This window comes from Scyliorhinus canicula, chromosome 3 (assembly GCF_902713615.1).
Source record: "Scyliorhinus canicula chromosome 3, sScyCan1.1, whole genome shotgun sequence".
Classification (NCBI taxonomy): domain Eukaryota; kingdom Metazoa; phylum Chordata; class Chondrichthyes; order Carcharhiniformes; family Scyliorhinidae; genus Scyliorhinus; species Scyliorhinus canicula.
The window spans coordinates 238082823-238107042 of NC_052148.1; the positions used below are offsets into that span (position 1 = coordinate 238082823).

Sequence of the window (24220 nt, forward strand, 5' to 3'; positions counted from 1 at the left end):
AAGATTTTTCCAATTTATATAAATTACTTGAATGAAGCACTAAATGTATGGTTGCTAAACTTGCTGATGCCACAAAATTAGATAGGAAAGTCAGTTGTGAAGAGGACATTAGGGAGCTTGCAACGGTTAAGTGAGTAAGCAGAAAGTTTGGCCGGTTGAGGATAATGTGGGAAAATGTGAACTTGTCCACCTTGGCAAAAAGAATAGAAAAGAAAAATATCATAAGTGATATTGCAGAATTCGATGGTACAGCGAGACCGTAGTGTCCTTGTACATGAATCTCATAAAGTTAGCATGTAGGTAAAGTAAGTGATCAGAAAGCCAAATGGAATGTTATTGGAAGAGGAATGGAATATAAAGTAGGGATGTTTTGCTACAGTTGTACAGTGTCGGTGAGACCACTGCTATGATCCTAATTGCTGTTATAAATGGATGGGAAGATTCCAGAATGGAACTTGACTCAAAAGACCATAACTTTTACCTTTTTCATAAATCATAACCATTTAACTTCTGGCTTTTTTTATAAATCGTGGAGAAACAGACTAACAGGACCACTAATTTGCTTTAACAACAAGGAAAATAACATTTATTCAGCAAGGAAAAATGGGATTCTGATACAATACTCCTTTCTTTTCCCCCCCTTAGTTTAACAATTAAACACAGATTTTAAGATTAACACTGATTAAGCATATCTTAAACTACAATGGTCTCAATAGCACAACATGCCTTTAAACACACAAGATGGCAGTGGTCAAATACACTCTCCACTCTCAACCTCAGGTGAATGTCTGTGGATTTCTCCTGAATCCCCCCAGATGATAATCTCGAGAGTTTCCAGACTCAGTTATCAAAAAGGTATGTTTTAAAATATTCTTTCGCAATAATGCTTTCCATTAGGGGTTTTCCTTCCAAAATCCAGTCCAAGTTTTCTAAATGAATCTTTTAAACTATGCTTCCGCTCCACCTCTATAACAATGAATCCAGTATCCAGGGTTTGCACCACTCCCTTTAGGATTAATTTGTCATTACTGCTGTACAAACTTTTCGCAATAGCTTTAACTCTCTATTCCTAAACTCTATAATGATCTTTATTATCTTTATTATTGTCAGAAGTAGGCTCACATTAACACAGCAATGAAATTACTGTGAAATTACCCTAGTCGCCACTCTGGTGCCTGTTTGGGTACACTGAGGGAGAATTCAGAATGTCCAAATTACCTAATAGCACGTCTTTCGGGACTTGTGGGAGGAAACCGCAGCACCCGGAGGAAATCCATGCAGACACGTGGAGAAGGTGCAGACTCCGCACAAATATTGACCCAAGCCAGGAATCAAATCTGGGATCCTGGCGCTGTGAAGTAACAGTGCTAACCACTGCGCTGCCGTGCCACCCATTAAATGGCATCAAACTTTTGATTTCCCCTTAAGTCTGTTTTCCCACTTTGAATCTTATTACTGCAGTTGTCTCTTTAAATCAGAACACTTTGTTCCGATCATGACTCTAACTATAGGTTTTACTCTTCATTCAACAGAAACATTAAATTAAACCCACTTGAAGCTATAACTTACTTCTAATGTTACCAATACAAATATAATCCCTTCAAACAACTTTTGTTTTCCTAACGCCACATCTGGAATACTGTATATAGGTCTCCTTGTATAAGAAAAAAATATGAATGCATTAGAAGCAGTTCAGAGAATCTTCACTCAGCTAATACCTGGGTTGATTTGTGAGGAAAGGTTGGACAGGCAGGGGTTGAATCCGTTGGTGTGTTGAAGAATGAGAGGTGATATTATTGAAACATACAGAATCCGAAGGAGACTTGACAGGGTGGATGTTGAACGGATGTTTCTCGTTGGGAGGGACAAGAACTAGGGTACATAGCTTAAAAATAAGGCGTCTCCCATTTAAACCTGTTTTTTCAAAGGGTTGTGTGTGACTCTTTAGCCCCCTTCCCCAGAGAGCGGTGAAGGCAAGCAGGGTCATTGAATATTTTTAAGGCAGAGGTAGATAGATTCTTGGCTAACAAGGGGCGGCATTCTCCCCTACCCGGCGTGACGGAGGGTCCCGGAGTAAGGGAGTGGCGCCAACCACTCGGGGGTCGCGCCTCCCCAAAGGTGGGGAATTCTCCCCACCTTTGGGAGCCAGCCCCGTGCCGGAGCGGGTGCCACCAGAAGACCGGCACTCCCAGCAGCGGGGCTGGCGGAAAGGCTTTCGCCGGTCCACGCATGCGCCGGCAGTGACGTCAGCGGCAGCTGGCCGCTGACGTCACTGCCTGCGCATGCGCGATGTGGGGTTCTCTTCCGCTTCCGCCATGGCGGAGGCCGTGGCGGCCGCGGAAGAAACTAGTGCAGCCAGAGCACTGGCCCGGAGTCTGAGCCGGGGGCCCCGATCGCGGGCCAGGCCACTGTGGGGGCACCCCCCGGGGTTTGATCGCCCCCCGCCCCCCCCCAGGACCCCGGGGGCCTGCTCGCGCCGCTGAGCCCGCCGTTCCAGAGGTGGTTTAAACCTCGGCGGCGAGAGAAGGCCTCCCAGCGGCGGGACTTCGGCCCATCCGGGCCGGAGAATCGCCGCAGGGACCTCTCCGTTCGGAGTGGCGAGATTCAGCCGCCGCCACTTCCCAGGTGGCGGAGAATCTCTGCCACGGCGGGGGCGGGATTTTAGGCGCCCCCAGCAGGGTCGGAGAATTTCGCCCAAGGGAAGTGAAGGTTCCCAGGAGTAGGCGGGTATGTGGAGTTGAAGCTGCAGTCAGATCAGCTATGATCTTATTGAATGGCGGAACAGGCTTGATAGGTCAAGCAGCCTGCTCCTCTGTTTTTGTTTCTATCAAATAATGAAAATGAATGATCTAATTTTGCTGTGTGTAGGAAAATGAGTCACCCAAACCTCAACAAGCTCATAAACCGGATCAAGAAGAGCAGGAGGAATTGGATTTCATGTTTGATGAAGAAATGGAACAGATAGAAGGACGCAAGAATACCTTCACCGATTGGTCAGATGATGACTCAGACTATGAAATTGATGATCGTGATGTGAACAAGATCCTGATTGTGACTCAGACTCCTCCTCACATGCGCAAACACCCTGGTGGTGACCGTACAGGAAATCATGTTTCACGAGCAAAAATTACAACAGAGCTGGCAAAGGCTATCAATGATGGTTTATATTACTACGAACAAGATCTTTGGATGGAAGAAAATGGGCCAGAATATTCAACAATAAAGGTAAATTGCAGACTGGCTGTTTTAGGTTTGGCCAGTGACTTGAATCGGTCTGTAGCTATACCAAATGTAATTGTTTTGTGTAATGAGGTGTCTCTGTTAAAGGAACCAACAAATTCATTGCCCAAATTTTATTATACCCTAAATCAAATATTCTATTGCGTCATAATCGTAGATGGCGTGCTCAGCATACTATAAAATAGATTTTCTTTTAAACCCATCACCTTTCACAGTGATATGATATATTGACCTTCATTTGAAAGCTGTGTACAGGATGTGACTGGTTTGTTCCTTAATTTTTAATTATGTTGGAATTAAATCCATATTTCTAGAGAAGATGTAGGTATCTCACAATTTGAAACGTGTCCAGTGGAATGTTGTCACTAAAATCGACTATTCCGTACCATAAATGGGCTTTGTTTAATATATGATTGTACTGAACAAGCAACACATAAAGAAATGAAAGAAATGCTGAAATATAATTTAACCGTTTACACATCCAAAACCAATTCAGAAGAAATACTTTGTTTACTTTTGAATGGGAAGATGGAGAATACGAATTGGGGAAAAATGAATTTTAAACAAAGTTTAAGCTTTCATCTTTCCATTCCCCATTTAAAATTTATTTGCAGGGGGTGGAATAGATGTAATGGCCTACAGTAACACAATAACGGATTCTCAATTTGAATTGGCAACTATAATTTACTGTCTGTTCAATAGGTGTCCCCTCGCCTGGAAATTGCTGCTTTGTTGGATTTGATCTTAAAGCGGGGCTTCCAGGGCAGCACGGTGGCCTAGTGGTTAGCACAACCGCCTCACGGCGCTGAGGTCCCAGGTTCGATCCCGGCTCTGGATCACTGTCCATGTGGAGTTTGCACATTCTCCCCGTGTCTGCGTGGGTTTCGCCCCCACAACCCAAAAAATGTGCAGAGTAGGTGGATTGGCCACGCTAAATTGCCCCTTAATTGGAAAAAATTATTGGCTAATCTAAATTTTTTTTAAAAGCGAGGCTTCCTCTGAAGCAGGAAGAGACTAAATGCCCTGACCAATTTTCGTTTCCCTGACTCCATACCACCAAAAACATATCAAGCAATTATATCGGTGACTGCCATATTTGCCTACTAATAGTTATTCCACTACAAAGTAATTGCACATAAAAGCATTTGGAGTGTTTGAGATGTGATAAAGTGCTATAATAATAGCTTCTTCTCGTCTCCATTCTGGAAATGTGAATCAGAATGTCGAAAAATGAGCATTAATGCTGCAACGTCATTGAATGTTTTACTCCTTTAGTTCTTCTAAAATAGGATGTGTATTTAATTATAAGTATTGTCCGTATACACATTGCGTATGTGACATTATGAATGGGATGGCTCTAAATTAGCTCCTCTATCAATCCCAAAGTTGTGATCTGCACTGAAATATCATGTAGAATAAAATGAATAGAATCACTGCAGTACATCCATCCTTTATGATACTAGATCTGCTCCTTGGTAAGGAGATGAGATATGAAGTTGTAGTTTTATCCAAAGGCAACAGTTTGGAGGCCCATTTTATTCTTAAGCTATTTTAACATTGAACATGGCTTTCTCACCTCTGCTTTCTTAACATTTGAGTTGCGATTGATGTTTTAAACGGCAGAGTACAGGGTAGAATTTAGAGTATTTCAGTCACATCGCTAAATTTTCTTGATCAAAATTATCCAGTGTCATTGCATGTTTTGCTCCTTCAGTTCTTCTGAAATAAGCTGCATTGCATTTCCTTGTAAATGCTGATGCCGGGGGGATGCAGTAACCACTTTTCTCAGATAACAGTCAATGGGAAATATCCATATCTAACTTGGAAATTTTGATCGTAATAGTTGATCTTCATAATGATGCAGGAAACGGTGTTCACTCAGCTCCTGCCCCCACCACTTCCTCACTTGACCCTCTGGAGCAGGAAGCCAAGAATGGGAAGGAGTTAGCCTGATTGTGAGCAACAGGGTGAAGAGCAGCAGTAGTAGGCATTACAGCCCCTTTGCAGCTCACTATTTGATTGAAGCCAAATCCTGTAGAGCAGGGAAACCAGAGAGAATGAAACTTGATGCCTGTGGCCAGTCAGGTAACAGCAAGAGCGAGCTTCAGAAGAGGTGAGATACAAGAGCTGACACAATTGTTTTAAAAAGATTTTAATGCTTTTAATCGTTAATTTTGTGGTTGTTGAAGCTTGCTTAGAATGTGGTTGCTAAGGGCCAATCTGATCAGTATGCATAAAATACATATATTCCCACCTGATAATTGGCCGCATTTTAGTCCTAATGGGCTTTTAAACTCCATTTAAGCAAATAAGCCACTACTCAAGTGAAAGCTTTCCCCAATAATTGTGCTTTTCTATTTACGATATAGCAAGAAATTGAGAATTTTAAGAAGTTGAATGTGATCAGTAAAGAACATTTTGATACCCTTGCACCTGAACCACAAGTTGACTCAAACCAGGAGGTGCCTCCTGCACCACCAAAGGCCCACCAAGGTAAGATCAGTCTAGTCTACAGAAAACATTTAATTCTTGATTAGAGACTGCTTGATTCCAGTTTCCTCTAAGGGCAAGTTCATTTGTTGAATTTAAATGTGCAAGAAGTGATGGGTGGCATCTATTTTTACTTCTGAAGTAAATTCTGTTAGCTAATTGAAATAGATCTAATCATGGTTACTGCATTAAATCTGTAATACAAATTGAACCCTTCTGCTTTTATGGCCTTAACGAGAATGGATCAAATGTCTGTACAAGATTTCATCGATGTTTGTTTCCAATTCACAGGCTTGCAGAAAATGAGAAACTTTTTTTGTTTGTTAATGGCGCTGTGAAGCAATAAGACAGCACAGGAGTGCAGTAATGTCACTCTTAAGCTACTGAGCTAGTGATTCAGAGAACACGATTAAAATTCCTCCATAGTAGTTTATACATTTGAATTGAGTTTTAAAAAAAACTAAATGAGCTTGGAATAAAATATTGGTATCTGTAAAAAGCCTGCCGTTTTGGTCACCACTTGGCAGTAACCTCAGCATCAAAATTCCTGCCAAGTTATCCTCACCAACATCTTGGAATCTGGTGGGCGACATGGTGGTGCAGTGGTTAGCACTGCTGTGTACGGCGCTGAGGACCCGATTTCAATCCCGGCCCTGGGCCACTGTCTGTGTGGAGTTTGCACGTTCTTCCCGTGTCTACGTGGGTTTCACCCCCACGACCCAAATATGTGCTGTGTAGGTGGATTGGCCACACTAAATTGCCCCTTAATTGGAAAAGAAATAAAAGGGTACTCTTAAGTTTTTGATAAATAAGGGTATCAGGGGTTATGGGGAAAGGCAGGAGAATGGCGATGAGAAAAATATCAGCCATGATTGAATGACGGAGGGAGCAGACTCGATGGGCCGAGTGGCCTAATTCTGCTCCAATGTCTTATGGTGCTGAAGTGGGGACAGTTGTCCACAGACTGGTCAAGCAACAAACTGGCATGGACATGATTTTCTAAGTATGACTTGTCAACCAATGCTTCTGGCTCGTCCTTGGTGCTCAGACCCCATGAAGTCTCATGGCATCAAGTAAGCCATTGATACGGCAAACTCCTACTGATCACCATTTATCAACCTCTGTCAACCATTTAACCAGTACTCCCCTGTGTTGAACACCTCGGGGAAGGCACTGATCGTAGCAAAAGCAAAGAATGTACTTTGGGCTGGAGACTTCACTGAAGCACATGGCTGCTTGTTTAGATATATGTGTCCTTTAGATTATTTTGTGTGGCCATGCATGTGCAATAGTTTATGCACAGGAGGTCTTGGGTTACTATGCGGCCATGCAGCTTGCAACATTGACCTCTGCCATCATAGATTCAGTCTTCCGATAACTCCGTTCACTTAAGTGATATTGTAAGTGGCTGACTACATTGCATATGGCAATTGCTACAGGTGGGCACTGGCAACATTTCAGCTATGCTGCGGCAGGGCAGCACAGTGGCGCAATGAGTAGCACTGCTGCCTCATGGCGCTGAAGTCCCAGGTTCGATCCCGGCTCTGGGTCACTGTCTGTGTGGAGTTTGCACATTCTCCCCGTGTTTGCGTGGGTTTCGCCCCCAGAACTCTCAGATGTGCAGGGTAGGTGGATTAGCCACGCTAAATTGCCCTTAATTGGAAAAAATGAATTGGGTACTCTAAATTTGTTTTTGAAATAGCTACGCTGCTGCAAATCTGTACTCTGGAATTAGCAATGTTTCCAACCAAGATGCTCCCAGAACAGCTTCAACACTACCCGAAAATGTGGCATGTTATCCACAAAAGGTAATTTAAATCCAACGTGATAAATTTGGAGGTTATTCCAGATTAATGTTTTGCTGGAGAGATGGTGCAGAAGGGAGGACTGTAGATTTCTGGGACATTGGGAACGTTTTAGGATCGGTGGGACCGTTACAAGGCAAAGTGGTTGCACCTGAACCGAAATGGCACTAGCGTCCTTATAGGGAGGTCTGCTAGTGCTATTGTGGAGGATTTACTTGGCAGAGAGGTGAGATCCTGAGAAACGGTCAGGCTAAAATTAGAAAAGACCACAAGTGAGTCGGAAGGCTAGAAGTTCTAAACCAAGGGAATTGGGGCTTCCGATGGCGTCATGTAGGTGGAGGTCGCATGTTAGGTGGTTCCTGCTCGAGACTCTGGTTTTTGGACTTTAATGCCCGGTTTCTTTGGTATGTTTTGAATGAGCTGGTGCAGGAAGATATAATGAAGGTGGGAGATGTCAAAGACCCAGAAGAAGGGCACTGGAAAGAAGGGGGCAAGTGAATGTCCGCCGCTGAGTGAATTGGTGAGTCAGGCGGGAAGAAAGATGGCGGAGGTTGGATCGCTGGGTGGGCCCGCTCCCCTCACAGTGGAAACTCTAACCAAGGTGATGGCCGGGAAATTTGTGAGGCACTTCATATGCACATGGAGGGAGGGAAATAATGGCTGCAATGAAAGAGCGGGTGGAGGAGGCGATTGCCCCGGTAAAGGCGTCTGTGTCAAAGACAAAGGCCGAGCTACGGGAGCAAGGAGAGAAGTTGAAGGGGTGGAGGAGGCCCTGTTGCAGCACAGTGGCCAGTTTACCTCAATAGATGAGGAGCTGCGGAGGATGGCAGAGGTTAACAAAGGGCTCAGCTAAGGTGGAGGATCTGAAGAACAGGTCATGGCAGCAGAATCTACAGATCGTGGGCCTGCCTGAGGGGGTGGAGGGCCTGAGGCCAGAGGAGCACTTTGCAAAGATTCTGGTAGAGATGTTGTGGGAAGAACCCTCCCGATACAAATTGGACAGAGCACATCAATTGCTCAGGCCAAAGCCGAAAGCAAATCAGCTACCAAGGGCAGTTCTAATTTGCTTCCAGAAGTTTCATGTGAAGGAGACGATGGGCGAAGCAAAGTCGTGAGATGAAGTGAGAAGACATTGGTATTCTAATATAGTCTTGCCATTTTCAAAATTATGTACATTGCTGTTAGTTTTCATTTATTATATAGCGCAAATATCTTCGTCTTGTCTTGTGCTTTTCCATTTATAAATTGTTGCCGTCTAGGTCAGAATGTCCCCCTAGTCGGGCTGGGGGAGGGGTTCTCCTTGTTTTCTCTTTCTTTTCACCCCCCTTTGCTTTTCTCCCTCCATTGGCTTCAGCTGTATTCTTTTTGTGGGGTGTGGGGCCTGTGTTGTCTCACTTTGCCCCTCTCAGGCTCTCTGCCTCCTCCCCGTCCCCCTGGGATGTGCATACCTGATGTTCCCCCTTGTCTTTCTTTCTTTTTCCTTTCTAATCCCTCCGGTTTCCCCGTCTATTGGCTGTTGTTGGCATCAAACCGGTTTTGGAACAGGCCGACAAATTGTACCCATGCAGTAAGGAAGCCTTCATCCGACCCGCCGATGGCGTATTTGATTTTCTCCACGTGGAGAAATTCCGAGAGGTCAGCTAGGTGGAGGATCTGAAGAACAGGTCAAGGCAGCAGAATCTACAGATCGTGGGCCTGCCTGAGGGGGTGGAGGGCCTGAGGCCAAAGGAGTACTTTGCAAAGATTCTGGTAGAGATGTTGTGGGAAGAACCCTCCCGATACAAATTGGACAGAGCACAAGGTGTGAGTGGTGCTGCTGATCGGCAGCCGAGCACGATTAGGGAAGTGAGGGCTAGGGTGTCGGCCCTCTTTCCCATGTGTACCTCTGGCTGCTCTGAAACCCTGAAGATTGCCACATTTGGGCATGACTTCACCCTCACCCCCACAATCTTGGACATTGCCTCGGAGAAGGCTGTGCAGAGCCCAGCAAGTTTGGGACATGCCCAGAACATGTGGGTGTGGCTGTATTTTTTTGCGAGCAGCTCAAACAGATCATTAAGTACATGAAAATAAAAGGAAAGAAAATACATAATAGGGCAACACCAGGTACCTCCAGGAATATCCTGTTCATTCAGGTTCTGGTTAGGTGTGTTCTGTGCACCACTTGAACTGCATGAGGCTGAGCTTTGCGCAGGAGAGGTGGAGTTGACCCTGCTCAGTGCTTCGCTCCAGAGTCCCCACCCTACTTCTGTTCCCAGTTCGTCGTCCTCATTTCCACCTGGTCTTGTCCAGTGGTGTTCGGGCTCTGTCCAGTAGCTGTCCATATATTTTCCCCACAGATGTCCCCCTTCCTTACTGCCCATGTTCATCAGGTCCTCGAATGGTGAGGTCTCCGGGTCCAGGTGTATCCTACTGTCTCTTTGTGGAGGAAGTGTTTTATTTGTAAGTGCCTCATTTCTTGTCCTGTTGGCAAATCCCATTCCTCCATCAGTTGGTTCAGCGTCGCTAGTCTGTGTCCTATGTAGAAGTCTCCAACTGTCAGCATTCCCCCGTGCTCTCTCCCATTTTTTAAAAGTTGTGTCTGAGCATGGCTGGCGGGAATCTGTGGTTACCACAGATGGGGGCCACGGGAAACATCTGGGTCAGCCCAACAGCCGCCTGATGTTCATAGTGAGTTGGGGGGGCTCGGAGGTATACCGTCCTCGATAGGTCTCGAATGCCCGGTTTCCCTATTTTTGTTCAGCTACCAGTCTGCCTCTGCTATATTTTACCTGGGCTATTTCCCTCATGGCTGCCTGCTTTCTCAGCCTGTGAGCAAATAGGTGGCCAGCCTTTTCTCCGTGTTCGTAAAAGGTCTCCCGTGGTACACTGCTTTCCTGGTGGATAGCAGGATAAAGTCCATTTGTAACTTTTTCCTCTCCAGCAGCTCTACGGTCGGGGCCTTGGAGTACTTTCTGTCGACCTATAGGATGAAGTTGATCAGTTAATGCCTGACCTCCCTCTCTTCCCTATCTCTCTGCATCTTGTAGGCTATAATTTCCCTGCTTTTGTTTTAAATTTAGATTACCCAGTTATATATATTTTTTCAATTAAGGGGCAATTTAGCGTGGCCAATAACGTGGGTTGTGAGGCTGAAACCCACACAGACATCGGTATAACGTGCAAGCTTCATACAGATGGTGAACCAGGGCCGAGATTCGAACCCGGGCCTCAGCGTCGGTCCCAGTGCTTACCACTGCGTCGCGTGCAGCCAATAATTTCTCCTCTGATCACTGCCTTCAGTGTTTCCCAGAACATGGAGACTGAGACCTCCCATTCCAGTTGTTACTCACATAGTCGCCTATGGCCTGTAATGTTTTCTGACAGAAAGCATTGTTGGCCAGGAGGCCTTGTTGGCCAGGAGGTCCGTGTCCAGCCTCCATGTGGGGCACTGGGCATGGCCCGTATCCAACCTCACATCCACGTAGTGTGGAGCGTGGTCGGATGTGACTATCGCAGAATATTCCGCTCCTATAATTCCTGGAAGCTCCGACTTCCCCACTGCAGAGAAGTTGCTGTGGGTGCATACCTTGTGGTTCACAGCTCCAGGGTCCCAGGTTCAATTCCCGCTTGGGTCACTGTCTGTGCGGAGTCTGCACGTTCTCCCCATGTCTGTGTAGGTTTCCTCCGGGTGCTCCGGTTTCCTCCCACAGTCCAAAGATGTGCAGGTTAGGGACTTCCGGTGGCGTGGGCGCGCAGGGCGGCGGCAGCAAGAAGAGCTCCCGCCGGTGGCCACGAGTCGCGGCGATTTCGGGGAAATCCCCGAGTTTCAACGCACCCCGGCCGACTATCGTCGGCCTCTGGGGCCGTCACAAGCAGCCAGCGGGGCCGATTTAAATGCTGGCAAAGAACCTTGTGCTGGTGTCGGGCAGCGGGGGCTGAGGCGCTGGGTCCACCGCGGCGTCAGGGCTAGCAGCAGCGGGGGCAGAGCTACGAGGAGGCCCGAGACCAGGGCATGATGTAGGTGGGGTGTCCCACATCAGGTGTCTCCCACCTAGGAGGAAGAAAGAAGGCTGAAGCCTGGTCCCAGGGGAGCTCTGGATGAATGCAGAGGAGAAAGAAAGAAGATTTAAGGCAGTTTGGTGAAGTCTTTTTTTTCTCTTCCCTTTTTTTTCAAAAGAAAAAAGAATAATTCAGATTGATGAAGGACAGGAGGGTGGAGCGGGAGAGAGAAGAGAAAGAAAGTAAAAAAACAATACGCTGCTAAAAATGCGAAAAGCAGCGTCGAAGAAAGGAGGAAACACGGGTTCGCCGCTGAAGGAGAAGATGAATAAAAGTGTTGACAGGATGGCGGAAACCGAACTGCAAAGCAGGGCTGCACTACTTACGGTGGAGAAGATGAATGAGGTGATGGCGGTGGAGCTGGAAAAACAGTTTGTGAGGCACAGGGAGGCCTTGAGGAAGGAGACGACGGTCGTATTGAAGTCACTGGTGGAGGAGGCAATCGCCGAGGTGGCGGTGGCAAAGGCATTGGCCGAGGTGAGACGAGGGCGAGAAGATGAAAGGAAGTGGAGGAAGCCGTGTTACAACACAGCAACCAGGTCACCTCGATGGGGGACGAGCTGCAGAGGGTTGTGGAGGTTAACAGAGGACTCCGAGCAAAGCTTGAAGACTTGGAAGACCGCTCAAGGCGGCGCAATTTGAGAATTGTGGGCTTGCCCGAAGGACAGAGGGCCCAAGGCCAACAGAATACTTCGCTAAGAAGTTGGCGGAGCTGATGGGGGAGGGTGAGAACCCCTGCCGGTTCGAGCTAGACCGAGTTCATCGGTCATTAAGGCCGAAGCCCAAAGTGAACAAGCTGCCAAGGGCAGTAATTATCTGCTTCCATAAGTTTTGCATGAAGGAGAAGGTATTAAGCTGGGCGAAGCAGAAGCGGGAGGTGCTATGGGATGGTCCTGCAGTTCGGATCTACCAGGACTTGACGGTGGAGTTGGCAAAAAGACGAGCGGCGTTTGGGCGAATGAAGGCGACGTTGTACAGGAAGGGGGTGCGATTTGGTATGGTGTACCCAGCGAAGTTGAGGGTAACGTATAACGGCAAAGACTTATTTTGAGACAGCGGATGCGGCTGAGGCGTTCGTGAAGGCAGAAGGCTTGGGACAGACGTGAAGAGAGACTGGACTGTGTTTGAACAGCTGGAAAATGTATAAATGTTAAAACTTTCTTTTTACAGATTTGTATTGTAATTTACTTCTCTGCATTGTTACAGAGTTCATGTTAATGGTGGGTTGATTGGCGTTCCATGTTGCGACGGTTAAATGTTATGTTAGTGAATTGTAGGGGTTGGATTGTTGGGTTTGTTTTGTTTCTTTCTCTGGGACTGGGTGGAAGGGGATGATATGTCTTGGCGGGCGGGGGGGAGCCACCCGCACTAGCTAGCTAAAGTCAGCTAGTGAACGGAGGTGAGGGGAGAGGAGGGCTGCGGACGTTGGAACCTGGATAGCAGGCTTCACTGGGCCTACGAGGCGAGCGGGGGGGGGGGGGGGGGGGGGGGTGGATGTTGGGGAATGTTGTTTTAGGGGGAAATGTAGGGGGGTTCTCTGGAGGGGGGGGGAAGGGGTTCGATGTTAACAATGGACAGGGGTGGGTCAGGCTCATGGGGCAGGACCCGGTGGTATGATGCTGGTGGATAAGAAAGGTGGGGGGGTGAGAGACCCCCAGTAAGGATAGTCACGTGGAACGTGAGAGGGCTAGAAGGTCCGGTCAAGGGTGCTTACGCATCTTAAAAGTTTGAAAACCGATGTGGCAATGCTGCAGGAGGCTCACTTGAGTGTGAAGGGCCAGGTGAGACTTAAAAAGGGCTGGGTTAGCCAAGTGTTTCACTCTGGATTTGATGGAAGGGCTCGAGGGGTAGCGATGTTGGTCAGCAAAAGGGTACGCTTCCAGATGGAGACGGTGGTGGCAGATCAGGGGGGTAGATATGTGATCGTGGCAGGGGCACTGAAGGGGCGATTAGTGGTGCTGGTAAGTGTATACGGTCCCAATTGGGACAATGTGGGATTCGCGACGAAGGCGCTTGGGCCATTCCCGACTTGGACACACACGAGCTGATTGTGGTGGTGGTGGGGGGGGACTGGAACTTGGTGCAGGAGCCAAGGTTGGACAGATCACAGCCGCACTCGCTGGTAACATCGGGGGGGGGGGGGGGGGGGGGTGCTGGGCTAATGGTGGAAATGGGAGGGGTGGACCCTTGGAGGTTCCTGCACCCAAGGGAATGGGAATACTCGTTTGTCTCAGCAGTCCATAAGGTATGCTTGCGGATCAACCTTTTTGTGGTGGGAAAGGCTTTGCTGGCTGGAGTCAAGGGGTCGGAATACTCTGCAATTGCTGTGTCAGATCACGCTCGACATTGGGTGGATTTGGTACTGGAGAAGGGGGTAGCGCAGAGGCCGGGGTGGAAACTGGATGTGGGGCTTTTGGGGAACCAGGTATTCTGTGAGAAAATTGAAAAGATAATTAAGGAATATGTAAGATTCAACTGTATGGGTGAGGTGTCGAAGGCAGTCGTCTGGGAGGCTCTAAAGGCGATGGTGAGGTAATTTTGTTCAAGGCCAGGGTGGACAAAGAGGAGAGGTTGGAGTGGCAGAGGGTAATAGATGAGATGTTGGAGGTAGATAGGAGTTATGCAGAGGATGTGGACCCAGCGAAGCTGGAAAAGAGGAAGGAACTACAGGCGAGCTTCGACCGACTATCCACCAGGAAGGCAGTGCGCCAACTGAGACCAGCAAGGGGTGCAGTTTATGAACACGGAGAAAAGGCGGGCGTATGTTAGCAGGTCAGCTCCGGAGGGAGACAGTGGCAAGGGAAATTCTTCAGATAAGGGATAGGGCCGGGAAGTTGGTGGTGGCTCCGGAGCTGATTAACAAGGTTTTTGAGGAGTTTTACGAGAGGTTGTACAGGTCGGAGCCACCCGTGGGAGACCATGAGTTGCTGGAATTTCTAGACGGGTTGGAGTACCTGAGGCGAGGGCGAGGGGAAGGGGACAGGGCTACATTAGAAGGAGCAATACTGCAGCAGGAGATAAAAGATGCGATTGGGAGGATGCAGTCGGGAATGTGGCAGGGCCGGATGTGTTTCCGGTGGAATATTATAAAAAAAACTAAGGATAAGTTGGCACCCCTGATGGTGGGGATGTTTGAAGAGGCGATAGGGAAGGGAGTGCTGCCACAAACATTGGGGCAGGCATCGATTTCACTGTTGCTTAAAAAGGATAAGGATCCGACGGAGTGTGGGTCGTATAGGCCCATATCACTTCTGAATGTGGACGCAAAGGTATTGGCGAAGGCACTGGTAGGTAGGCTGGAGGAGGTGATAGGTGAGAATTAGATGGGGTTCGTGAAAGGGAGGCAGCTGTTTTCGAATATCAGGAGGGTTTTGAACGTCGTTATGGCACCAGTGGAAGGGAAGGAAACAGGTGGTTGTGACATTGGATGCCCAGAAAGCGTTTGATCGGGTAGAATGGGGGTACCTGATGGCAGTGCAGGAGCGGTTTGGGATTGGACCAAGATTTGTGTACTGGGTAAAGCTATTATATAAGTAGCCGAAGGCGAGTGTCCGCACGAACAACATCAGTTCGAGATACTTTTCTCTCCACCGTGGGACGAGGCAGGGATGTCCTACGTCCCCCCCTGCTGTTTGCACTTGCGATTGAGCCGTTGGCCGTCGCATTAAGAAGTTTGGGAGCATGGAAAGGAATAGTGCGGGGGATAGAGCACAGGGTGTCCTTGTATGCCGACGACTTGCTGCTGTATGTGTCGGAACCGAGTGCGTCGATAAGAGGAATATTGGAGTTACTGAGGGTATTTGGGTCTTTCTCAGAGTACAAGCTGAACCTGGACAAGAGTGAATATTTTGTTGTGTCTCGGCCGGGGGTGGGGGGCTGCCATTCCGTAGGGCAGGGACTCACTTTAGGTATTTGGGGGTGCAGGTTGCCCGGGAGTGGGGAAGGCTTCGCAGATACAACATCACTAGTTGGGTGGGGAGAGTGAAAGCCGATCTGGCAAGGTGGGATGGTCTCCCTCTGTCACTGGCAGGTCGGGTACAGGCGGTTAAAATGAATATGTTGCCACGATTTCTGTTTATTTTTCAATGCCTACCGATTTTCCTGCCAAAGTCTTTTTTTATGGACATTGAGGGAAGGATTACCTCATTCATATGGGGAGGGAAGGTGGCCAGAGTGAGGAAGGTACTGCTACAGAGGGGAAGGCAGGCAGGAGGTTTGGGTCTCCCAAACTTGATGTACTACTACTGGGCGGCCAATGTGGAGAAGGTGCGGAGCTGGGTCAGAGGGGTTGATTCCCAGTGGGTCAGAATGGAGGAGAGTTTGTGCAGGAGGTTGGGGCTGAAAGCACTAGCAACAGCGCCGCTCCCGATAGCTCCGGGGAAATACTCGGAGTCCGGTAATAATAGCTTCATTGAAAATCTGGAGGCAGTTTCGCCAACACTTCGGGTTGGGGGCAGGGTCAAGGGAAATGCCGATTCGGGAGAACCACAGATTTGAGCCTGGGAGGTGGGATGGAAGCTTTCGGAAATGGGAAGAGAAGGGAATTAAGACGCCAAAAGATTGTTTCTTCAGGGTCGATTTGCAGGGTTGAGGTTACTGGAAGCGAAGTATGGGCTGGAGCAGGGGGAAATGTTTAGAACATGCAGTTTCGGGACTTTGCCAGGAAGGAGATACAGAGCTTCACGGAGGAACCGGCTTCCACGTTGCTGGAGGAGGTGCTGACGGCAAGGGGAATGGAGAAGGGGGCAGTGTCAGCGGTGTACGGAGCTATGTTGGAAAAGGATAAGGCACCACTGGAGGGGATCAAAGCAAAGTGGGAGGAAGAGTTGAGAGAGGTTATAGAGGAGGGGGTCTGGAGAGTGAATGCCTCCACCTCGTGTGCGAGGTTGGGGCTCATACAGCTGAAGGTGGTGTACAGAGCACACCTCACGAGGGTGTGGATGAGCCGATTCTTTGAAGGAGTAGAAGATGTGTGTGAATGTTGCGGGGGGGGTGGGGGCCCGCTAATCACGTTCATATGTTTTGGTCCTGTCCAAAGCTAGGGGAGTACTGGAAGGAGGTGTTTAGGGTAATTTCCAAGGTGGTGTGTGAGAAACTAGACCCGGGTCCCCGGGAGGCCATATTCGGGCTGTCGGACCAGCCAGGGTTGGAAACTGGTGCGGAGGCAGATATTATAGCCTTCGCCTCGTTGATCGCCCGAAGGTGGATCCTGCTGGGATGGAGAGCAGCCTCTCCACCCTGTGCCCTGGAGTGGCGGGGGGACCTGTTGGAATACTTGACCCTTGAGACGGTTAAGTTCAAACCGAGGGGAAGCTCGGAGGGGTTCTACAAGTCATGGGCACTATTTATTATGCACTTTCAAGAACTGGATAACATCGAACATTAGTTTGGGGGGGGGGGGGGGGGGGGGTGGCTGTGTATATTAAAGATGGCTATGGGTAATCCCTGATTCCTTTTTTGTCAGTTGTTTATGTTAACATGCGGGCTGATGTTTGGGGGTTGGTGGGAGGATGGGATCGTTGTTATTGTTATGGGGTTTGATATATTTGTTGTTGATTATTGTTTGTTGTTGGTGGGTGTAAATTGGGGAGAAAATTATGAAAAAGAAAAAAATATTTCAAAAAAGATGTGCAGATTAGGTGGATTGACCATGCTAAATTACCCTCCGTGTCCAAAGATGTTGGGTGGGGTTGCTGGGTTACGCGGATAGGATGGAGGTGTGGGCTTAAGTAGGGTGCTCTTTCCAAGGGCCGGTGTAGACTCGATGGGCCAGATGGCCTCCTTCTGCACTGTAAATTCTATGAAATTGCATAGAGCCAGCATGGACACATTAGGCCAAATGCTTTAATTTTTTTATGATTGTTTGATAAATCTCCATTTTAATTTCTCCGCTCTAAATAGAACATTCTAAACTTCTCTAGTGTTTCCTCACAATTGGTCCTTTATTGATTATTCTAATAAACATTCTTTGTACTTTCACCAAAGCCATGGCATCCTTAAAGTATGGTGCTCCAGAAGAGGCCATATCAGTGATTTATCATAATTCCCTTATTTTCCTACTCTGTGTACCTGTTTACATAGCTAGGGATCCTGTGTTTCTTCATTAGCTTTCTCAAATTTTCTTTTCACTGTCAAAAATTGACAATGCAAATCAGGCATAGACAGGCTTCAATCAATCCTATTGGCAACTGATGCTTGTCACATGGTTTCTTGTTACCCTTGCACCCTCTATTTTACAGAATGCAGAATCTAAATGACCGTAAGATATTGTTTACTGCATTGGGGTGTTGAAGCATGGGCATGCTCCAATCTTAAAAAGAAAAAGGGAATCGAATTAATGCTTGTAGCTTTTGCCTGCATGCTTGCCATCCTCCATGGTTTTTAATGTATTGTTCAAATACCATTTTTGAAGTCTCTGGCTGAAATGTTATTAAAAGAGAAGAGCAGAGTCTGAATTCTAGCAAAGGCTAAATTACATCTGTACTGCAGAGCCATGGGTGCTATTTAAAACAAAACAGTATGTTTACTGAATTTTTTAATTACTTGTGTCTTGCAGATTATGCTGAAGAGTTAGCCAACAAACTGTTCGGTGTTGCTGAGGCCCCACCATCTAACCTAGCCCGTTCTTTGCCTACAACTGTACCAGAATCTCCAGTGTGTCCTGCCAGAACCCCAAGGACTCCACGTACACCGAGGCTACAGGATCCTAATAAAACGCCACGGTTTTATCCTGTTGTCAAAGAAGGACGGCCCTTAGACGTTGAGGTATTAATAAATGTTTATTTTTATTTTTAAGAGAAATAGGATTATGTGTAAAGATCATTATTTGGTTGAGTTTTGAATGCACTTCAACCACACTATGGTGCCATGTCACAATTCATGAGAACTTGTACTTTGCAAGATATGCATTAGTTTAGTGCTCGTTTGAAATTTAAAAATTATCATTATTAGTCCAGTCTTATTGCCTATTGGATGATTTTTTTAAAAAGCATCAATGTGAACGTTTTGGTCAGATTTTCCTGTAGATGCTAATCTACCTGTATTATTGCTCAGGAGTATGGAATGGTTTAAGGCTAGTTATGTTTTATCTTGATTTGGATGCTATCCTTTAACTTTGGCCATTTGATTCCCCTTGTGTCTTTCTTCTGTCTCATTTTTCCCCCTCTATCTTAAGTTATCTATAATATAATGTAATTTGTGGCCTCCCATAGCATTTTTGCTGTTAGAAAGTGAGTTAACTTTCTCGGAAATTCAGAAGATCATTCTCATTCAATTAGTGATTTGAACATTTCCATAAAATGAAAATTTTAAAACCTGAATTAGCAGTGCTAAGCCAGTTAATATTTTACAGAATTTACAGTGCAGAAGGAGGCCATTTGGCCCACCGAGTCTGCACCGGCTCTTGGAAAGTGCACCCCACCCAAGCCCACACCTCCACCCCATAACCCAGCAACCCCACCCAACACCAAGGGCAATTTTGGACACTAAGGGCAATTTAGCATGGCCAATCCTCCTAACCTGCACGTCTTTGGACTGTGGGAGGAAACCGGAGCACCCGGAGGAAACCCACGCGCGCGCACACCCAGAGAACACGCAGACTCCGCACAGACAGTGACCCAAGCCGGGAATCGCACCTGGTACCCTGGAGCGGTGAAGCAATTGTGCTAACCACTATGCTACTGTGCTGCCCTTTGCATTAAAATCAGGTATCAAATCAATTTCTAGCCGGTCATGATTTTAAGCAGGCTGCTGAGCATCTCCCAAGTGAAAATCCCAACAAAATACCCGGCCAGCCAGCTTTCTCAGGTGATCACTGGACTGGCATGTAATATATGCTCCCAGTAGCTAGCAAAGAGTACTTTCAGGAATGCACAATATTGCTGGTGCAGGCTCAGCAGTATTGCAGGGAGCAAAAGGCACATTTTAATGACGAGCATGCCAGTTGTAATGTCTGACTGTTAGAACATAGGACAGTACAGCACAGAACAGCCCTTCGGCCCTCGATGTTGTGCCGAGCATTGTCTGAAACCAAGATCAAGCTATCCCACTCCGTGTCATTCTGGTGTCTTCAATGTGCCTATCCAATAACCGCTTGAAAGTTCCTAAAGTGTCCGACTCCACTATCACAGCAGGCAGTCCATTCCACACCCTAACCACTCTCTGAGTAAAGAACCTACCTCAGACATCCCTCCTATACCTCCCACCCTGAACCTTATAGTTATGCCTCCTTGTAACAGCTACATCCACCCGAGGAAATAGTCTCTGAACGTCCAATCTATCTATCCACGTCATCATCTTATAAATCTTACTTTTATCAGAGCAGCTGCATTGCCAGTGGGTGTTCTAACTTAATCACTATTCATTCATAGGACTCCTATTTCGCACTGTACACATTTTGTGACGAAAGTAGAAGGATAACAACTGTAGAGCCTTGGCCTGCATATCTTCAATAAGCCAAAACAGTGCTCAAAAAACAATTACATAATGCAGCACGGTGGCGCAGTGGTTAGCACTGCTGCCTCACGGCGCCAAGGTCCTAGGTTTGAACCCGGCTTCAAGTCACTGTCCGTGTGGAGTTTGCACATTCTACCCATGTTTGCGTGGGTTTCACCCCCACAACCCAAAGATGTGCAGGGTAGGTGGATTGGCCATGCTAAATTGCCCCTTAATTAGAAAAACAAATGAATTGGTTAATGTACTCTTAAAAAATTTTTTAACTTAAAAACCAATTACGCAGGGCTACTTCTTGTGAATGCACCAGTAATCCTGGTCCACAGAAAGCCAGGAGGAGATTCTCAGCTTACTTTCCCAATTAAGAGGAGGAAGACAAAAGCGGTAGAGGAACGATAGAGAAGAGTGAAGGAGGAATAAGAGAGAGAGAGTTAGAAAGAGAAAAAATACAAAGACAGAATGAAGAGAAGGAAGAAGAGATGGGGAAAGAGCAGGCGACAAGAACGTGAACAATGTGACAAACAAGGGAAAGGAGAGGTTGCATTTGTAAAGGAAAGAAAAAGAGAAAGCAAGCACATGGAAGTGAGATAAAGACAAAGGAGAGTGAGGGAAAGACAAAAGACACAGGAGATGGATGGTGTGCACAAATGACACCATAAATATCAGGACGTTTCTTTTTCAGGCTGTTTTATTATCTGAATTTATGCAGTAAACTCAAAGATATTTAAAGCAATATATATTTCACATTACCATCATAGCCATTTTATACTAGTTTTGCAGTACGTCCCTATTTAACCTCATAATCTCTTTACCTCAGGCCCTTTCTGACCTCACAGTAACTTGGCCCAAATACATGATGTGAATGTGTGCACTGAGGGTAAAGTTAATTTACTGAGGCAGAAGCCAAGTTATTGGTAGTTTATAACTCCATGGTGATTGTTATTGCAGACACCAAGGAAAAGAAAAACGAGGCATAGTTCAAATCCACCACTTGAATGTCATATTGGCTGGGTTATGGACTCAAAAGAACACAGACCAAGAACATCATCTGTTAGGTGAATACTTTTGTTTATAGCATTTGTTAATTACCTGACTACATTATTTTTATGTATAAAATGTAGAAACTCAATGCAATTATAAACAAATATTCTAATACTTGCGTCATTATACTAATTTTAGAAAGATGCTTAGTTGATTATACATCAAATGTATATATGACAATTCCATTCATCTGCCACAAAAATAGAAAATGCAACCATTTGTGCAATAATTGTAATCTTGACTGTTATGGCATGATCAGTAAACTGCCTATGTTCACTTGACTCTTCATTTAAAATATCTTTATTAGTGTATTAAATTTCAGGAGGTTCCATCTTTTGGGGTTTAAACTGAGTTCATAAACATTCAGTTGTTATGCAACAAGAAAATATTACTGATGAATAAAAAATGTGTAATTCACATTTATGAAGATCTATTTAACACAAAGGGTATTACTATTTGATAATGATGGGAAATGGGTAGGAACTCTAGCCTATGTGAAAAATATCACCCTCCGGTGAAACAGTAATTGATGTTTGGAAGATCAGCATCTAACTTGCAACTGCTTTAAATGCCATTCTAAGTTAACAAAAACTCCCTTAGCAGAAGGAAACCTTTAGCAGTACTCTTCCAAATTTCCTCTGCAGCAGCAGTGCTGTTACTTGCATATGACTAGTTTCGAGTTGAAAACAATTGTTCGTCTAGTGTTCCAAATTTTGTATCTCTGACCACTTTTGAGACATTTGCTTTAAAGTGAATTGGACATTCTGAATTCTCCCTCCAGTGTATCCAAACAGGTGCTGGAGTGTGGCGACTAGAGAATTTTCAGTTTCTTCATTGCAGTGTTAATGTAAGCCTACTTGTGACACTAATAAAGATTAATATTATTATGGATTTTATATCTCAACTGCTTTGCTCAGCATTGTAGAAAAGTGATTAATGGACCTTTCTTTGAGACTAGAGTTTGTTAGAATACTGCAATTCAATTTAAATTAATTGCTTGCCTATTTCATAGCACCCAAATTATGCTGCTCTTGATCCTAAACCTTTAAAATACTTCTGCCATTGACACCAACACACAGCCGCAGTTCTACACCCATACAGGGAGAATATGAAAGCAATAGAACGTAGACATAGAAAATACAGCACAGAACAGGCCCTTCGGTCCACGATGTTGTGCCGAACTTTTGTCCTAGATTAAGAACAAATTAATCTACACCCCATTATTCTATCGTAATCCATGTACCTATCCAATAGCTGCTTGAAGGCCCCCAATGTTTCCGACTCAACTACTTCCACAGGCAGTGCATTCCATGCCCCCACTACTCTCTGGGTAAAGAACCTACCTCTGACATCCCCCCTATATCTTCCACCATTCACCTTAAATTTATGTCCCCTTGTAATGGTTTGTTCTACCCGGGGAAAAAGTCTCTGACTGTCTACTCTATCTATTCCCCTGATCATTTTATAGACCTCTATCAAGTCTCCCCTCATCCTTCTCCGTTTTGATGAGAAAAGGCCTAGCACCCTCAACCTTTCCTTGTAAGACCAACTCTCCATTCCAGGAGGTGCCAACATCACTGGCCACTCAATCGCGAGGGCTGCTAGCTCACAAGGCTGTGACAGCAGAAGAAATAGAACAGGATCAGACATACCCATAGGCCCAGTCAAAGTGCAACACAAGGTATAAAGATCCCGAGTTTCCACTTTGGGCATGATCGCAGCACAGATTACACTCAATTATGCAAGTTGTGAGAAATGTTTTTCCCTTTGGGTTTCTAATTTGCATTTGCTATAAACCAGTCTAATTAGTGCTTAGAATATAATTTTAATTTTCAAAAATTGCAGTCTTGATATATTTAAGTGGCAACCTGGTTAACTAATGAGAATGAATTTATAACAAATTCATGATTCAGGGGTCGTTCCTTTTGACTGGAAAAGTATGCACATATAGGAAAGGGGAGAGGCACACAATTGAATTATAGATCAGTTAATCTAACATCTGTTGACCGAGCAATTATTAGAGTCGATGATGAAGGATAGGTTTAGCTGACTAGAGTGAACCAGAGCATAAACTTGTGCGGGGTACATCATGACTGATGAATTGATCATTTTGAAGAGTTGGCTAAATAGTGGACAGGGCAGAGCTTTGGATGTCGTCTATGTGGACTCTCAGAAGGTATCAAAAGTCCCTCGTAAGAGACAGTTAACTAGCATTGAAGCTCATGGAATTGAAGGAAAATTGTTGACCTTTTTAGGAAGTTGAATGAGCTGATTTAACAAAATAGATAATGGGCAAGGTATGATTTGTGAGGGTATCCCACACGGATCTTTGTTTAGCACCCTTGTCAAAGCGCTATTTATTAACAGCTTAGATAGTGAGATAGAAATCCACATGATTGGATTTGTTGATAACACAAAAATGGGCAGCATTATAAAAGATGTACTTTAGTATTGATCAAGAGAATGTAGTAAATGGACTTCATTGTCAGTAAATGTGAGGCCATCAATTTGGAAGTAACAAAGATAGAACAGGAAACTTTGTAATTAGTGAAAGGTTAGAAACAGTGGAAGTTTGAAAAGATGCGGGGGTAGCAGTGGCCAGGAAAATGGATCATGAAAATATTGAACAGGTATTAAAAATACGCAAATGAGCTTATTTGCTGGACTTGAAATCGAGAGAAATAGATTTTAAAGGGCTAGAAGTTATGCTCCAATTATGTAAAGCCTGGATAGGTCACATCTGGGGTATTGTGAGCAGTTCTGGAATTGAACACAATTCAAAGTTTTCAAAATACAAAGGGAATCAAATGAGATAGTTGAGAGAAAATATTTCCACTGATTGGCTCTTCTACACACTCCAGGTGAGAGAAGTCAACTCTTCCACAATAGGCAGCTGTTGCTTGATCAGTGGTTCATTTCAAATCTGAGGTTGATAGATTTTTGTTAACCAACGTTATAAGAACATGAGAACTAGGAGCAGGAGTAAGCCATCTGGCCCCTCCAGCCTGCTCCGCCATTCAATGAGATCGTGGCTGATCTTTTGTGGACTCAGCTCCTCTTTCCGCCCAAACACCATAACCCTTAATCCCTTTATTCTTCAAAACACTATCTATCTCTATCTTAAAAACATTTAATGAAGGAGCCTGAACTGC

The 24220-nt window shown here is 45.7% G+C and overlaps 1 protein-coding gene across 6 annotated transcripts in view; it reads left to right on the top strand.

The window, feature by feature from the left end:
• The window catches only part of LOC119963381 (la-related protein 1B-like), a 153271-nt gene that overhangs the window by 94158 nt on the left and 34893 nt on the right, over positions 1-24220 (top strand). For 5 of the 6 annotated variants that reach the window (XR_005460087.1, XM_038792423.1, XM_038792424.1 and 2 more), the window contains 4 exons: positions 2869-3225; positions 5610-5733; positions 18133-18341; positions 20976-21082. Coding sequence is in view for 4 of the 6 variants with exons in the window: in XM_038792423.1 (XP_038648351.1) it covers positions 2869-3225; positions 5610-5733; positions 18133-18341; positions 20976-21082 (797 nt within the window). In the remaining 2 variants the exon portion in view is untranslated. Of the gene's footprint in view, positions 1-2868; positions 3226-5104; positions 5354-5609; positions 5734-18132; positions 18342-20975; positions 21083-24220 lie in introns of those variants that run through there. The other variant, XR_005460088.1, reaches the window with a different exon arrangement.